This window comes from Mobula hypostoma, chromosome X2 (genome assembly GCF_963921235.1).
Source record: "Mobula hypostoma chromosome X2, sMobHyp1.1, whole genome shotgun sequence".
NCBI classification, from domain to species: domain Eukaryota; kingdom Metazoa; phylum Chordata; class Chondrichthyes; order Myliobatiformes; family Myliobatidae; genus Mobula; species Mobula hypostoma.
This window is the reverse complement of record NC_086129.1, coordinates 42,149,175-42,167,719: the sequence shown is the minus strand read 5'-3', so window position 1 is coordinate 42,167,719 and position 18,545 is coordinate 42,149,175. Positions and strand designations below refer to the sequence as shown.

General features: G+C 41.6%; 1 protein-coding gene and 1 long non-coding RNA gene across 3 annotated transcripts in view; one reads left to right on the top strand and one right to left on the bottom strand.

Moving 5' to 3' along the window:
* Positions 1–4,717: 4,717 nt before the first annotated feature.
* scn2b (sodium channel, voltage-gated, type II, beta) overlaps positions 4,718–18,545 on the top strand; it is a 42,385-nt gene continuing 28,557 nt past the window's right edge. Inside the window, exon 1 of one of the 2 annotated variants that reach the window (XM_063038324.1) lies at positions 4,718–5,257. In XM_063038324.1, coding sequence (XP_062894394.1) covers positions 5,179–5,257 — 79 coding nt within the window. In that variant the 5' untranslated portion in view covers positions 4,718–5,178. The remainder of the gene's footprint in view (positions 5,258–18,545) is intronic. The other variant, XM_063038323.1, reaches the window with a different exon arrangement.
* Positions 5,239–18,439, bottom strand: LOC134340799 (uncharacterized). Its single transcript, XR_010016638.1, has 4 exons — positions 18,157–18,439; positions 16,808–16,848; positions 15,888–16,126; positions 5,239–5,362 (listed from the first exon to the last, which is right to left on the bottom strand). It is a non-coding gene; the product is annotated as an uncharacterized LOC134340799 (long non-coding RNA).

The window sequence follows — 18,545 nt, the reverse complement described above, 5'->3', positions numbered from 1 at the left end:
ACCTTGGGTCAATTCATGTGTTTTATGATCAAATAAATATATTTGAATTGTCTGTATTGTAGACTTCCTGTACCCAGCAAGCTCCAGTAATAAGAACAAATAATCTATACCTTAATGTTGCTTGTTCCACGATAGGTATTGGCAAGGACACAATAGCAAAACATTTATTATGCTTTAATCCTATCAAATTTCTTCACAAGAATGTTAACTAACAAAATAAAGATGGAGGGCTATATAGGAGGGAAGGGTGGTTTGATCTCAGAGTAGGTTAGAAGACTGGTTGGAAGTAGGAAGAATTGTGGGTCAAAGGGCCTGTACTGTGCTGTACTACTCTATGTTCTATTTTCTATCAAGTTCCACTGGGACAGATGGCTGAAAGCTTGGTCAAAGAGATAAAACATATCTTAACTGAGGAGAGAGTGGTAGACAGATTGCAGGTTTTAGGAATTCGAGAGAATTGCAGCAGATTGAATTGTGATTGATAAAGTGGATGAGTGAAATTAATATGGAGCATTTGGAGCAATTATTATGGGAGCTGGTGCAGATACAGAAAGAAAAATTAGAGCGTGACAAGGCCATTGAAGGATTTGAAAACAAGTTAAATATTAAAAATAACACTTTCCTTAACCATAAGCCAATGTCAGTCAGCATGCAAGAGTCTACATGAAAGGGAATAGATGAGACCACAGGACCATAACCCTATTTCCCTGCAATTAATGCCACAAGATCATTTATGCATACCTAAAGTTGTAGAAAGTGCTCCCTAGATTATAATTGGATCTGCAGGTATAGCACTTCCTCAGAGTGGCAGTAGAAGGGTGTGAGCCCATGTGTCTAAAATGGTATAAATACACAACCTCTTGACTGAGAATGCTCTCCACAAGGCCTTTAATAACATTTCCCAGCAGCCTCTCCCCTTAAAAGATCAGATGTAGCACCACTGCTCTCAATTACATTGGTACTGTTGCAGTCAGATTCTTAATTTAACAAAGTCAATGTAAACCTGCCATCAGAATTTTATTTTACAAATAATGGCAGAAGTGAGAGTCAAGGTGTACAGAGAAGGATAAGATTGTAATTATAGAAAAGGAAATGATTCTGCAAAAATAAAATAGCGGAAGTCATAGTTGACAAGTCACCATATACACCTGACTGGAGACTGGGTCATGTTGGGGCACTTTTCAATATTAAGTGTATAAATTGTTTTGTGAAGGAGGACATTAGTGATTTTATTGATGTTATTAACAGTGAATGTAATCCAGATACATTAGGTTTAACCTTGATCTCATCCAATCCATTATTAATGATAATTGAATCCATTATGAGTCAATGTAATGACCATCAAATAAAGGAACCAAGTCAGGCAGCATCTGTAGAAAGAAAAACAGACAGTGACCCTTCATCAGAACAGGGAAGGAGAGAAAAAAAAGGAGGGAAGGAGAGAGATGTGTGGATTTTCAGTAGGAGGGAAGGTAAAACAGGAGTCTGTGATACGATGAGTCAAAATGGCAAAGTGGGGACATTGTTCAGCACATTAAGCCACTGGGCCTGTGAAATGGGTTGTTAGTGATAAGGTCAATAAGGAAAAGCACAACACTGGATAAACTAAGCAGCATCTGTGGAACGCACTAAATGCTGACGAAACTCAATAGGTCAGACAATATCTATGGAAAGGAATATACAGTCGATGTTTTGGGCCAAAACCCTTCATCAGGATGGAACAGGAACAGTTAATGTTTCAGATGAGGAACCCTTCGTCAGACCAGACAAAGAGAGAAACAGTCATTATGGGTAGCAGCCAGAAATGTGGATAAAAAGAAGGGTATTTCTCAGGTAGGTTGAACACATTTGGCTAATGGGTAAAATACCAGAGATGTACAATTTGTGGCTGACGAGGCTCTGGCATACAGAGATATGTTCAACAGACCAGACAATACACAGAGTGAAAAAGAAAGAAAGCAATCACTGTGGAACGAGTTCTTATTTAGATGGGGTGGGGGTAGGGGGATGGGAAGAATATTATCAAAAGTCAGAGTTCAGTATCAAGTCCAGGATGTAAAGGAAAGGTGTTATTAAACTGGAAAGATGCAGAAAATATATACAAGGATTTTGCCAGAACTTGAGTTATAGGGGATGTTGGACTGCCCAGGACTTTATTCCTGGGAACATAGGGGATTGAGAGGTGAGGTCACAAAAGTGTATAAAATTGTGTGGGGCATTGATAGGACTCAGTTTTTCCCCCAGGGTTTGGGAATCAAGAATTAGAGGGCATAAATTGAAGGTAAGAGGGGATAGATTTAATAGGAAGTTGAAGGCCAACTTTTTTTTACACAGAGGAGAGATATACACTTAGTGGCCTCTTTATTAGGTACGCCTGTACACCTGCTCATTAATGCAAATATCTAATCAGCCAACATGTGGTAGCAACTCATTGCATTAAAGAATGCAGACATGGTCAAGAGGTTCAGCTGTTCAAAGTTCAAAAACTCAAAGTAAATTTATTAAAGGTACAAATATGTCACAATATACAACATTAAGATTCATGTTCTTGTGGACATACTCAACAAGTCTCTAGAATAATAACCATAGCAGGATCAATGAAAGACCGTACCAACTCGGGTGTTAAACCAGTGTGCAAAAGACAACAAACTGTGCAAATACAAAACAAAAGGAATAATAATAAATAAGTTAGCAATAAATATCAAGAACATGAGATGAAGAATCCTTGAAAGTGAGTCGATAGGTTGTGGGAATATTTCAATGATGGGGCAAGTGAAGTTGAGTGAAATTATCCCCTTTGGTTCAAGAGTAACTGTTCCTGAACCTGGTGGTGTGAGTGCTGAGGTTCCTGTACCTTCTATTTGATGGCAGCAGCGAGAAGGGAGCATGTCCTGGTGGTGGGGGTCTCTGATGATGGATGCTGATTTTCTTCCACAATGTGCTCAATGGTGGGGAGGTAATTACCTGTGATGGACTGGGCCATATCCATTACTTTTTGTAGGACTTTCTGTTCAAGGGCATTGGTGTCCCTATACCAGCCTGTGATGCAGCCAGTCAATATACCCTCCACTACACATCTATAGAAGTTTGTCAAAGTTATAGATGTCCTGCCGAATCGTCGCGAACTCCTAGGGAAGTAATGATACTGTTGAACTTTCTTCGTAATTGCACTTACATGCAGGACAGGTTCAGACCAAACATCAGACTGGGGAAAAACTTTGATCTAAGTGACTTTGACTGTGGAATAATTGTTGGTGCAAGGCGGGGTGGTTAGTGTATCTCAGAAACTGGCAGTCTTCTGGGATTTTCAGGCACAACAGTCTCTAGAGTTTACAGAGGATAGTATGAAAAAAAATCAGAGAATGGGAACTTGGGGAGAATAAAATGGAATTACTATAGGAGTGGTGTAAGTGGTTGAGTGATAGTCTGTCTGGACTTGTTTGTCCAGATACTGCCCAATCACCTTAGCTTCTCCAGCATTCTGGATTTTCTGGAAAGGTTCTGTGCTGTATCTAATAAAGAGGCCACTAAGTGTATATCTCCCCTCTGTGTAAAAAAAAGTTGGCCTTCAACTTCCTATTAAATCTATCCCCTCTTACCTTCAATTTATGCCCTCTAATTCTTGATTCCCAAACCCTGGGGGAAAAACTGAGTCCTATCAATGCCCCACACAATTTTATACACTTTTGTGACCTCACCTCTCAATCCCCTATGTTCCTAGGAATAAAGAGCATTGTTTTGAATCACCTGTTGTGGGCAGTCGGTGGATGGGGAAAGATACATTCACACTGATGTTACCGAAATGGCAGATGGGGAAGATGCAAATTGATATGGGACATAGGACAGTTTGGGCTGGAAACTTGGTAATGAGGAGCAGCCATTAAAGGGAAAAGGGATAGTCAACACAATACACATAGTCGCTAAAGATGAGAATATGGGTAGTTATTCATTAAATGTTTAGTAAATAGGGGTGTCAAAATGTTGACTGTTCGTCTCCCTCCATAGATGCTGCCCAGCCTGCTGAGTTCCTCCAGCATTTTGTCCGTGTGTTGCTCAAGATTACCAGCATCTGCAGATTTTCTCTTGTTCAGCAGTCAATGCGTCCAGGCTTTAGCATCTCATTAGACCGAACATTAAAAACATGATCAGAGACGTTTCGGACCGAGCCCCTTCATCAGACTTGGCCCGAAATGTCGACTGTTCATTTCCCTTTATGGATGCTGCTTGACCTGTTGAGTTCCTCCAGCATTTTTGTGTGCATTGATTAAAAACATAAATTGTGTACAGCACGGGTAAGGATGATGCAATGGAAGCAAGTCAGATATTCAATACTTATCCGCTACTGCGATTATTTGCATGTCAGCAAAGCATTCTGTGCAAGTTCGACAGGCATCTGCAAAACCGCAAGGAGGGTTTGATAGAATTAATAGGCGAAGGCGATAGAAGATGGAACACTGTGGCTAGTGGTAGTGGCGGGTGGCGGGGATGGGGGGAGAGGAGAGAGGATTCCAGGCAGGGAGGAGAGAAAGCAAGTAGGAAATAGGCTTCCCAGGCAAGAAGAACCAGCTTATCTTCAGTGAGCTGAGAGGAGGGATTATAAACGATTATATAAAAATAAACTTTGAATGGAAAATAAGTTTGTGTATGTCTTATCTTTATAATGTATTAAACATGATACAGTAATAGTCCCTTCAACCGCACCCTACATTTAACCCTTTCATTCTTCCCCTCCCGTGTAATTGTGCACATTCTGGCATGTATCGATGCTGGTACAGTTTAAATAGTTAATTTGTTAGTTTTTTTTCGCACACTCAAGAGCCCAAATATGGAGATAAAATATGTGGAGAGTTAAACAATAATAGTTCACGCTGGCAATTTTCCCGTTAATTAAAGCGGACCCAGTTTACATGTGCTGCTTGCTACCCGGGTGATTTCAGCCCGCGACCTGCGGTACATTCGTTGCTTGGTAAATAGAATCGTTCTTGCCTCTCGCCTCCAGCCCCCTCATCTCTTCCACAGCTCAGAATGAACCCTTTCCCATCCTTGCCGACACACATCCAGCCATATTGAACACGGACAAAAACATCCTCTGCCGAGCAGCTTAACGCTCACACTTCCGCGCCTCTCTCCACCGCTGCCTCCTTCATCTCCACTGTCTCCATCTTTGGGAAATTCACAATGAAAGTCAAAACCAGACCCGTTCTACCCTTCCTCCATTTCGGCTTGGCCGGGCTGATGCTGCTGTCCAACGGCTTGGGTAAGTTCGAACCATGCATTTTATAAGCTTTCTCGAAAAAAAACGATCTGGGAGGAAGAGAGGGGTGCGAGTAGGTGGGTGGTGGGAGTGTATAGAGAAGGGGATCTGAGAAGAAAAAACAAGCAAACTAGATATTACCAAATTGCAATCTATCAGCAAAAATAAATATTAAAAACGTTTTCTGTCTGATGTTGGAATATCTAAATTTGCGAATAGCCTGGTCCATATAGCTTCGCAATATCTTAGTTAAATTGTTATGTTTCTATTTCATTTTTTGCCATATTTACATTTTATTATTTTTAGATCGTTGTATATATAATACCTTTTTAGATTCTGTTATCTGAGAGACTGTTGATGTGAGAAATTAGATTATTTTGCGTACACCCAGACATGGGATGAAATGGAAAGCTTGTGCTTGCTCCGGCTGATAGGAAAAAACTGTCTTCATCCAAGTCACCAGCCTTTCTCCAGGAAAGCTACCTAGTGCTGCAGTCAGCTGCAATAAAAAAAAAGCAAACGCACACTAACTCTTCTCCTTGAATCTTCCTTTGAGTGGCCGTGAATGACTACATGCTCTGACAGGGTCTCTACAGAAGGAATGAAAGATTAATTCCTGTACCATTGCTAAAATTTGTGCAAGAAAATAGCGCCGAAATGCCAAATTGATCTGTGAAGGGGGAAAATGGTTAATTAAGTATAGCTTCTATCCTCGCCATCACTTTCTTCCTTTCCCGTGTTTCTATATTTGGGAAACTGGCCCGGAAACGAAATGCCTGTTTATGTTTTCAAATGTAGACCCTTCTGTGGCCCATCCAGGAGAGAGAGATAGTTATTGTTACAGAACCATCTGTGGTAAATGTTATTGAGCTATATGTGCAATCCAGTCTTCAAAGGCACCCCGAGTTCCTTCATTGCTTTGTGATTGCTCCACATTTCCAGCATCTGCAGTATCTTGTAGCTTCAAAGGCAGGGACAGTTTTTATGGGTCTTCAGGGGAATTTACAATCATTACCCATCTGTGGCTTTCTTCAGTGTTTTTGGGTGTGGCAATTTAGTTGTGGGGTTGTTACATCAGGTCCTACCAAGACCTTTTTGAAATGGGGAGGATTTAACATGCAGTGGAGTTGATGTGCCCTGAGTCTATGGGCCAGTTGAAGATTTTCTATTTTTTACTGACTCATTGCATATAGTGAGTTCTTCTGGACTGGAGAGGGATAGACAGGAAATGGTCCCCTCCTTTTTCCTTTTTCTCCCATGGTTGTTCCTCCTTCCCACTCTCCAGTCCTATCAGATTCCCTCCTCTTCAGGTATTTACCTCCTTCACCTACAACCTCCCTACTTCTCACTTCATCCCCCCTCCTGCACCGACTCATCTTCCCCCTCAGGGGCTCTCATCTATCACCTGCCAGCTTGTACTCCTTCCCTTCCCTCAATCTTCTTATTCTGGCTTCTTTCCCCTTCCTTTCCAGTTTTGAACCAAAATGTCAATTGTTTATTCCTCTCCATAGGTGCTGCCTGGCCAGCTGAATTTCTCTAGCAGTTCATGTGTGTTCCTCAAGATTTCCAGCATCTGCTGTCGGTGCACTTGTGTGTTCTCATGTTTATGATTTGAACTTTCAAATCTGCCCTCCATTGCAATCACAGTTTTCATCATGCCTTTTGCAGTCTAAACCTGAAGCACTTACCCTAAACCTCTCCATCATCCTTCCTCTTTAACTAAGCTTTTGGTTATTTGTCCTTGTATTTCTTTCTGTGGAATTGTGTCAAATATTTGACAAAGCCCCTGGGAATTAACGGAATATGTGCATCACTGCTAAAAATCTATCTGTCCTATTAACAGGCAGCTTGTGACAAGGTTTGCCTGGCTATCCAATTAATTAATTAGCTTTTATAAATAACTTGATGAGATAAAAACAAGTCACTGTAAGTTGGTTCACTCTTCCACACTGGTTCACGAGTGTGGAACGAGTCGCCAGTGGAAGTGATATATGTACTTCAATTATAACATCCCATGTTCCAAAGGACGGGTTAGTGGATTAATTGGTTTCATAGGCATAACGGGTGGTGTGGCATTGGGCCAGAAGGGCCTGGTTATTGTGCTGTATCTCTTAATAAATAGATAAACAAGCTGCCAGCGGAAGTGATGGATGCTGGTTCGATTTCAACATTTGAGAGAAATTTGGGTAGGTTGGATGGGAGGGTAATGGAGGGGTATCGTCCAGGTATGGGTAGATGCGACTAGGCAAAAGATCAGGTCGGCATGGACTAGATGGGCCAATGGGCCTATTCCTGTGCTGTAGTACTCTGTGACTCTTAATGTTAAAGTATAAAAATATGAACATTTTGAAAAAAAATCCGAGGAAGAAGCACTATTTGTCCCCATGAATCTGTCTCCAAAGTGGTTCAGGTCTGAGGTCTGAGATAATCTAATTTGATGCTCAAAGTGCAGTACTCAGGGAATCATGTGGTCTTGCAGCCTTTCCAGAGAGATAGTAATTCACAGCTGAATATAAAAAATTCCACTTACTCTTTGGAGAAGAGCACAGAGGTCCGTTCCATGGTTCCTGGCCAATCATTATATCTTAACTAGCAGCAATAAAACAAAATCGTTTAGAGATTATACCCAGTTATTTGGTTAGTCTATGGTAGTTAATCTAATTTTGGAAGTAGGGAAGTAACCATGTAGCAATTCCAACGCATTGGGAATGAATATCTAGGCTATTTGATTATTATCACACTCATGTCTACATAACCTTGCTGTGTGCAAATTAGCTGCTGTGTTTCACTTATAAATTATATTGTAAGCCATCAAGCATTTCGGAATCTCCTGAGGTCAAGGAAAGTACCATAGAAATGCAGACACTTTTGCAGAAGCTGATAGCAGCTCCATCTGCTGGACATAATCAGCATCTGTGGAGAAAAAAAAACACCAGGTGGAAGGTGCTCAGACTTATTTTCTATTTTTTTAAATTTTATTGGGATACAGTGCAGAAATAGGTCCTTTTGGCCTTTGGTGCTGCGACACTGAGCAAACCCCTGATTTAATCCTAGCCTAATCACAGGATAAATGTGGCAAATGTTCAGCGGATATTTGCGTGGAGTTCTGCATAGGTACATTCCAATGAGACAGGGAAAGGATGGTAGGGTACAGGAACCGTGGTGTACAAAGGCTGTTGTAAATCTAGTCAACAAGAAGCGAAAAGCTTACGAAAGGCTCTAAAAGCTTGCTACTGATAGAGATCTGGAAGATTATAAGGCTTGCAGGAAGGAGCTCAAGAAAGAAATTAGGAGAGCCAGAAGGGGTCATGAGAAGGCCTTGGCGGACAGGATTAAGGCAAACCTCAAGGCATTCTACAAGTCTGTGAAGAGCAAGAAGTTAGACATGAGAGAATAGGACCAATCAGGTGTGACAGTGGAAAAGTGTGTATGGAACTGGAGGAAATAGCAGAGGTACTTAATGAGTACTTTGCTTCAGTATTCACCACGGAAAAGGATCTTGGCGATTGTAGGGATGACTTACAATGGACTGAAAAGCTCGAGCATGTAGATATTAAGGAAGAGGATGTGCAGAAGCTCTTGGAAAGCATCAAGTTGGATAAGTCACTGTGACTGGATGAGATGTACGCCAGGCTACTGTGGGAGGCGAGGGAGGAGATTGCTGAGCCTCTGGCAATGATCTTTGCATCATCAATCGGGACGGGAGAGGTTCCAGAGGATTGGAGGGTTATGGATGTTGTCCCATTATTCAAGAAAGGTAGTAGAAATAGCCAAGGAAATTATAGACCAGTGAGTCTTACTTCAGTGGTTGGTAAGTTGATGGAAAAGATCCTGAGAGGCAGTATTTATGAACATTTGGAGAGGCATAATATGATTAGGCATAGTCAGCATGGCTTTGTCATGGGAACGTCATGCCTTACGAGCCTGATTGAATTTTTTGAGGATGTGACTAAACACATTGATGAAGGTAGAGCAGTAGATGAAATGTATATGGATTTCAGCAAGGCACTTGATAAGGTACCCCATGCAAGGCTTATTGAGAAAGTAAGGAGGCATGGGATCCAGGGGGACATTGCATTGTGGATCCAGAACTGGCTTGCCCACAGAAGACAAAGAGTGGTTGTAGACGGGTCATATTCTGCATGGAGGTCGATCGCCAATAGTGTGCCTCTGGGATCAGTTCTGGGACCCCTACTCTTCATGATTTTTATAAATTTCCTGGATGAAGAAGTGGAGGGATGGGTTAGTAAATTTGCTAATGACACAAAGTTTGGAGGTGTTGTTTAGTAGTGTGGAGGGCTGTCAGAGGTTACAGTGGGACATTGATAGGATGCAAAACTGGGCTGAGAAGTGGCAGATGGATTCAACCCAGATAAGTGTGAAGTGGTTCATTTTGGTAGGTCAAATATGATGCCAGAATGTAGTATTAATGGTAAGACTCTTGACAGTGTGGAGGATCAGAGGGATCTTGGGGTCCAAGTCCATAGGACACTCAAGGCTGCTGCGCAAGTTGACTCTGTGGTTAAGAAAGCATACGGTGCATTAGCCTTCATCAATCGTGGGATTGAGTTTAGGAGCCAGGAGATAAAGTGGCAGCTATATAGGACCCTGGTCAGACCCCACTTGGAGTACTGTGCTCAGTTCTGGTCGCCTCACGATAGGAAGGATGTGGAAACTATAGAAAGGGTGCAGAGGAGATTTACAAGGATGTTGCCTGGATTGGGGAGCATGCCTTATGAGAATAGGTCGAGTGAACTCAGCCTTTTTTCCTTGGAGCGATGGAGGATGAGAGGTGACCTGATAGAGGTGTGTAAGTTGATGAGAGGCATTGATCGTGTGGATAGTCAGAGGCTTTTTCCCAGGGCTGAAATGGCTAGCATGAGAGGGCATAGTTTTAAGGTGCTTGGAAGTAGGTACAGAGGAGATAGCAGGGGTAAGTTTTTTTTACACAGAGGGTGGTGAGTGCGTGGAATGGGCTACCAGCGACGATGGTGGAGGTGGATATGATAGGGTCTTTTAAGAGACTCCTGGACAGGTATATGAAGCTCAGAAAAATAGAGGGCTATGGGTAACCCTAGGTAATTTCTCAGGTAAGGACATGTTTGGCACAGCTTTGTGGGCCGAAGGGCCTGTATTGTGCTGTAGGTTTTCTATGCTTCTATGTTTCCAATTTATAATGCCCAATTAACCTACCAAACTGTATGGCTTTGGACTGTGGGAGGAAACCAGAGCACCCGGAAGAAACCCACACTGTCACAGGGAGAACGTACAAACTCCTTACAGGCAGCGGCAGGAATTGAACATGTGTCACTGGTACTGTAAAGCTTTGTGCTAACCGCTATGTTACTGTGCTGCCCCTTTCCAGCATTTGTAGGTTTTTTTTTGCTTTCCATCTGCTGGTCTGGGAGAGTAGTTGCAATTTTAACTCCTATTTGACGGTAAGCTGTAAAAGGACCTTTTGGCATCATAGAGATTTAATGATTAGCTTTATTTGTCACATTGAAACATACAGTGAAATGTGTTGTTCTGGGGTGGGAGCCAGCCCACAAGGGTCGCCATACTTCTGCTACCAACATAGCATGACCACAACCTACTAACCCTAACCCGTATCTTTGGAATGTGGAAGGAACACCTGTAGTCACAGGACAATGTACAAACTTCTTACCGACAGTGGCGGGAATTGAACCCTGAATGGTGATCGCTGTTGTGTTAACCGCTATGCTACACTGCTGTGCCATCATTATGAGAGTACAAAGACACGAGAGACCGCACATACTGGAAATTTGGGTCAATACACATTTTCCTCCATCGATGCTGCCTGACCTGTTGAGTTCCTCCAGCATTTTGTTTGTGTTGCTCACTATGAGAATGCCAGCTTCAACAGTAACTCAGTAACTCAAGAAGAAGACCGATGTTGCCTTTTTGTGCAGCTATCCACACAGCAGAAATTCTAGTGAAGGGTCTTATTGAGAAATGTTGCGATGAAATTTTTCATTGACTGCAGTCAGTCCCAAAAATTCAATAAATAAAAGGGAATTTGCACTCAGAATTGCTAAATTGTCTGCATGCTTTTTCCATATGCTGTTTGGATTATGAAAGTAGAATCTGATTATAATTATCATGGTAATTCAATAAAGATTTGTGAAAGCTTAAAATAAATATTAGGCACTCAGCCATTAATCTAACTCCTTCCACATTCCACATAAATTGGTTCCAGTCACTCACTTGGCATTTAACGATATCTCTTTAACCATTTCATTCCCAGAAATAATCTAACCAAGTGGTCTTTCTCTATCCCTCAATGATTCCAGCATGGAAATTAACTGATCTTTTGATTCCTCTGTAACTCACAATATTTTTCCTCTGGGGACTAATCTATATATTGATGTCTCCATGACAGTCTTCCATTCCCTCCCAGAAATCATCAGATCTATTGATCTCTCTCCTTCACCCTCAGTAACTTATAAGCCGTACTAAATCATCTATTAATACTTCTCTGACTTTCACTTACACACCAGACCTCCCTACATCTCTCCTCCCCAGGAAGTAATCATGTCAATCAATAATAAAACTATAGCAACAATCTTATGCAGAAGCATAAAGAGCTAGGAGTACTCTGCAGCATCAATAGAGAGCAAACTGGTTAAAGTTCTGTGAAAGAAATTTTTTAAAAAGCCCTTAACTCCGAGTGGAGTCATCGGGACGCTGTCGTGCTGGCGTTTTTTTTAGCAGGCTTTCTTATTTTTACGAGTTGCTAGCTCGACGCTCAACCCAGCACGGATGGAAAAGTGCAAGGGAGCCAGCTGGATTCGAACTCGGGAGCCTTCGCTCCAAAGTCCGGCGCTGATGCCACTATGCCACCGGCTGGCTATCTGTGAAAGAACACCTTCAATATATTCTGATCTCATCAGCTCTCTTTAACACTCATCATTTCCTTCCCAGAATTAAATTACTGGTATCACTCCAAACCTCAATAATGTACCTTTTGGGAACCAATCTTTCTAATCAAGAGTGGGAATCCATTTCCTTACCCAGTTTTGTTTTCTCACAGTCCATTCAACATACTTATCCACTAAGGGAATGAACCTAGCCCACGCTCATACAACCACGTTTGGCTGTGCTTGTCAGGGACAACAAAGACTCCTGGTTGTGGCATTCTTTCAATCCAAATCAACCATTTTTACTGATCAAACAACTCATTTACAGGGCGCCTTGGAGAATGAGTTTGATAGATTTGATAGGGAGGAAGTAAAGTCTGACCTAGCAGTATTTCAGTGCAGTAAAGGGGAATTACAGTTGTTTGAGAGAAGAGTTGGCCAAAGTAAATTTGAAGGAGATGCTGGCAGGGATGACAGCAGAGCAACAATGGCGTGAGTTTCTGGGAAAAATGAGGAAGGTGCAGGATAGATGTATTCCAAAAATGAAGAAATACTCTAATAGTAATATAGTATAACTGTGGCTGACATGGGAAGTCAAAGCTAATGTAAAAGCAAAAGAGAGGGCATACAACAAAGCAAAAATTAGTGGAAAGATGGAGGATTGTGAAGCTTTTGAAACCTACAGAGAGCAACTAAAAGAATCATTAGGAGGGAAAAGATGAAATATGAAAGGAAGCTAGCAACAATATCAAGGTGGGCAGAAAAAGCTTTTTCAAGTATATAAAAAATAAAAGAGAGATGAGATGGATATAGGACCGCTTGAACATGAGGCTGGAGAAATAATAACGGGGGACAAGGAGATGGCAGATGAACTAATTGAGTATTTTCCATCAGTCCTCACTGTGGAAGACACTAGCAGTGTGCCAGGTGTTGAAGGGTGTGAGGGAAGAGAGGTGAGTGCAGTTACTAACACAAGGGAGAAGGTGCTCAAAAAGCTGAGAGACCAAAAGGTACATAAGTCACCCGGACAAGATGAACTTGATCCTAGGTTCTGAAAGAGGTAGTGGTAGAGGTAGAGATTGTGGAAGCATTAGTAATGATCTTTCAAAAATCCTCCAGTGTGTTGTGAGCACAGCCTCAGGATAGAGGGGCATCCATTTAAGACAGAGATGCGGAGAAATTTCTTTAGCCGGAGGGTGGTGAATTTGTGGAATTTGTTACCACAGGCAGCTGTGGAGACCCGGTCATTGGTGTATTTAAAGCAAAGATTGATAGGTTCTTGATTAGATCATGGTATCAAAAGCTATGGGGAGAAAGCCAGGGAGTAGGGCAGAAGAGGGAAAAAGAGGATCAGCCATGATTGGTGGAGCAGATTCGATGGGCCAAATGGCCTAATTCTGCTCCTATGTCTTATGGTCTTATGCTCTTATAATAGACGGTAACAACTCATTTACAAGGTACCTTGGGGAATAATAGATGGCAAAGTTGTCTTCCATTCATCTTATTACATTTATAAACTACCTTCATCATAGTAAAAAATACCCCAAGCCTCTTTACAAGAATAAAATTGCACAAAGAACTGAATGCCTACAGAAGGATGAAAACAGTGGTTACAAGAGCAGTTAGAGGCTGAGTATGGTATGATGAGTGATGCAAATCCTTACTCCTGGAGACTTGCTATCTTTCATGATTGGCAAGTCAGAATTGTGTGTGAATGCGTTCCACTTCTTTGATGAAGTGCAGTTCCAACCACATTCAAGAAACTTGATACAATCCAGAGGAAATTAGCCCACTTCCTTGCCAACCCATTCACCATTCTGAGCTTCCACTCCTCTGGGCAGTGTATGTGCTATCTAAATATGCAGTCTAATAACTTTGACAGCACTTCCCAAACATGTAACTTTTACAACAAGAGCAGCAGGTGCATAGGAATGGCATCATCTCCTCGTGGCCCACCATTAATTTGGAATTGTGTTGTTGACCCTGTACTAGCACTGTATCCATGTCTGTATTTCCTGCTTATCAGGCCCGTGGGATAATTGTCACTATACTACCACCAGTGGTTCAGGAAGTCAATTTATCCCCATATTCTCAAGGACAATTTGGGATGGCCAATAAATGTTGGGAATGCAGTGGCACCCACCACCAATGGAAGGAACAATGGTATCAGTAAGTTGTTCAGAGGCTGATTTTTAATCAACTCTTTAAGAGTGTAGAAAAAGAAAGGGAAATAGATAGACTGACAGAGAATTTTTTGGAAAGATTCTAGAGCAGAGCATTGATAACCAAAGGTAGGGTCATCAGTGCTTGAATTATTAAAATTACTGGAAAGGACAGAAGTGAAGGAATGTGAAGGATGTTTTCAAATCACCCTGGGGATTTCTTGACCAGCTCTGGCTCCATAACGGAGCCAGCCACTATCTAGCTGCAGCCCAGTTAGTCCACTCTCAGTCACCACTGTCTGAAAGAACAAGCTATTGACAGTGATATCAGTCTTGATACAAGGTCTCAACTCGAAATGTCAACAATTCCTTTCCTCATGCTGCTCGAACTTTGAGTTCTTCCAGCAGATTATCTGGTGCTCTTATGTGGCACCAACTTACTAGAGACTTCTCACCAGTACCCAGTTTGAGTTCCACTCAATCTTCTGAACTCCAGACCTCTCACACCTTCACCAATGGACAAATCAGAGAGCTGTATCCCAGAGGTGAAAATAAGAGTGACTGTCCTTGATATCAACTGTGGCATCAAGGACCCTTGATAAAACTGGCTAGTAGGGACCAAAGGGATAATGACTGGTGGTTGGAATTATACTTTTCCTGAATAGAAGATATGATTAATAATTCTCGCCCCTAGAATATTGCAGCAAGACTTTCTCAGGCCCTACACCCAACCGTTACCTGCTGCTTCTGAAAATAATCTTCTTCATTACTGGCCTTTTTATCATAAAGTCAGCAGTGGGGATTTTCCCTGATAAATGCACAATGTTCAGTTTCCTTCACAATCAGTCAGCAAAAGAGCATAATATTGAATGTGGACAAGAGAGATTCAGATTCACATTTATTTATCACATGTACATCGAAACATACAGTGAAACGCATCGTTTGCGTCAACGACCATCCACAGTTCACAGCCATTCCAAACACGGAATTCATCAACATCCTGGCATCCAACTTCACCAACCACATAAATATGGGACATATAAGAGTAGGTCAAAGCACTGGTAATCCGTGGTGAGCCACTCTCCTCCTGACTCCCTAAAGCAGGGGTTCCTAACCTGGGGTGCTCAGATCCCTTGGTTAATGGTAGGGGTCCATGACATAACAAAGTTGGGAACCCCTGCCCTAAAGCTTTTCAACCACCCAGAAGGCACAAGTCAGAAGTGCAATGGCATACTCTTCACTTACCTAGATGAGAACAGTTTAGCAGCACCCAGGAGATAGCCCTCTGCTCAACAGATTCCACACTATCAACCTAACTCTACTAGCAGCATATAGTGGCTGTCATTTGAATCCTCTGCTTACTCATTTGGGTTACTGCATCAGCACCTTCTAAACCTGTGACCTCTACTCCAAGGGTTTCCAGCACATGGGAAATCACTACCTCCAAATGCACATTGAAGTTGTATATCACTCTTTCATTATTGCTGGATCTAAATCATGTAACTTCCTCTTCAATAACAATCAGAGAAGATCACGGTTAGGATGACAGTGCTTGAAGGATATGTAAGGCTGATAAATAGTTGCTGTACTTACCCAGATACCAAACAAAGAATATATTCAAAAAGACAAAGGAGGGAAGATTGGCCATAAATCTTGACACATTTGATATTCGAAATGCCACTTTCCCACTGGAGGTGTGAATATCCTTGCCTCAGGATTGGGTTCATTTGGCTGATGACCCCCATAGTGAAATTTCCTATTCCCGCTCTTTGTCCAAGAGTTGACCTCTTGGATAAAGCAGCGGAGTTGGGAAGTTCTTGTGGACTGATAGCCTAGATCAAGAGTTGAAGAAAAAATGTTGTTATGTTTATGATGGAGTTATCAATAATTCACACCAGCATGAAGAAGTAATTAAGACAGTATGAATATTGATTTCTCTATAATTTCTCCCCTCTCCCTCATCTCTCTTTTTCTATTTCCCATTCTGGATCCACTCTTACCCCCTTCCTTCTCCTCACCTACCAATCACCTCTCTCTGCTGCCCCTCCTCCTTCCTTTTCTCCAAAAGTCCGCTCTCCTCTTCTGTCAGTTTCCTTCTTCAGCCCTTTACCTATGACATCTATCATCCCCCAGTTTCTCACTTCATCGCCCCCTCCCCCACCCACCTACCTTCCCCCTCACCTGGTTCCACCTATCACCTGCCAGCTTGTATTCCTTCTCATCCCCCCCCCCATCTTCTTTTTCTGGCTTCATCCTCCTTCCTTTCCAGTCTTGATGAAGGGTCTCGGCCCGAAACATTGACAGTTCATTTCCCGCCCCCCCCCCCAGACGCTGCCTGACTTCCTAAGTTCCTCCAGCATTTTGCGTGTCTTGCAAATACATTATTTATTTTTCAGAAATTGAGACATGGATGAAGAAATACTTGTGCACTCAGAGAAGCTAGTTAGTCACAGAGTCGAACCTAGTTACATCGTCACACTTATCCCAGTTATAGACACAAAAGAGTTACTTACTTTGAAACATCAGGATCTGGTAAAACTCATGAAAAGAGAACCTAGGATGAAAATAAACAAGTTGAGTGATAAATAGTAGCATATTGCTTGTTATGCATTATATTACATGTTACTGTATTTTTAACTAAACTCATCCCCTTGTCACTTTCTGTAGGTTCCAGAAAATAATAATAAAAATGATCATAATATAATAATAAAAGACCAACAAATTCAAGACAATAAAGGCAGAAAATGCCAAGAGAAACCGGAAACAATCCAACACAATACAGGATCCTATAGCAGTTTAACCCAATCTGATTACTTACATAGGCACAATCAAGTGGCAAACACCATTTACCAAAATCTGGCTTTAAAATACAAACTCATAAAAGACTCCATACCTTACTATAAATACAAGCCTGATCCAGTTTTAGAGTCAGAGTCCTACAAATTACATTACGACTGATCCATTATTACAGATAGGACAATCCATAATAACCATTTGGATATAATATTACAGGACAAACAAGCAAGAACAACTTACATAATAAATATAGCCTTTCCAAACATACAGGTACATAACATACAGAAATCACTAAGTGAAAAACACTAGCAATCTGCTCAACTAAAAGAGGAAACTGAAAGACTTTGGAATATGAACAGGGTATACATTGTCCCAATAGTAATGTCTACAACTGGTATCATCCCAAAGTCACTAGAGAATAGCGTTAAACAATTAGGCCTACACAGCAATATTTATGTAAGTCTTCAGAAAGCCACAATACTAAACACCACTGGAATAGTGGTGTTTAGTATTAGTTAGGAACTTCCCCCGGAAGTTCCTAACAATTGAGAAATGAGTGTGCTTGGCTATGCCCATACCTCAGGTTTTACCAGCTTGAACTGAGAAAAAATAAAATAATAATAGTAATAACTTATTTACAGAGCACTTCTCATAGAGATGATGTAGTCCACAGTGCTGTTGAATAGAATAAAGTGCAAACATAAAAATGAAGACAAAAAGATGTTAATTAAAAGCAAGGTAAATTAAATAGGTTTTGAGCTGGCGTTTAAAAATGTCAACTGAGTCTGCATCCCTTATAGTTTTAGGTATTGAATTCCACAGTTGAGGAATGTAGTTCAAAAAAGTTAGAAACATAGAAAACATACAGCACAATACAGGCCCTTTGGCTCACAAAGCTGTGCTGAACATGTCCCTACCTTAGAACTACCTAGGCTTTACCCATATTTTTCTAAGCTCCATGTAGCCATCCAGGGGTCTCTTAAAAGACCCTATCGTTTCCGCCTCCACCACCGCCGCCGGCAGCCCATTCCACACACTCACCACTCTCTGCGTAAAAAAAACTTACCCCTGACATCTCCTCTGTTCCTGCTTCCAAGCACCTTAAAACTATGCCCTCTTGTGCTAGCCATTTCAGCCCTGGGAAAAAGCCTCTATCAAAGTTGACCAGTCAATTTAATTTTAAGAGACTGGTGGATGAATCATGTTGGGGGCCTGTGATGAGGTATTCTTCCTTCAGTACAATATTCCCTCTCCAACAAATTCTGAATCTTTACTTATGCTGTATAACCATTTGATGGTTACTCTATGCAATAGTTGCAGAGGAACAGAGGGATCCTGTTTTGTGAGGCAGTCACAGACATGGAAGTGTTTAGTTACAGACACAGGAAGTCAGAGGATGACCCAGTTGCTAGGGAACAGGTGGATTATAGAGTGCAATGTATCTATTTATTTAGA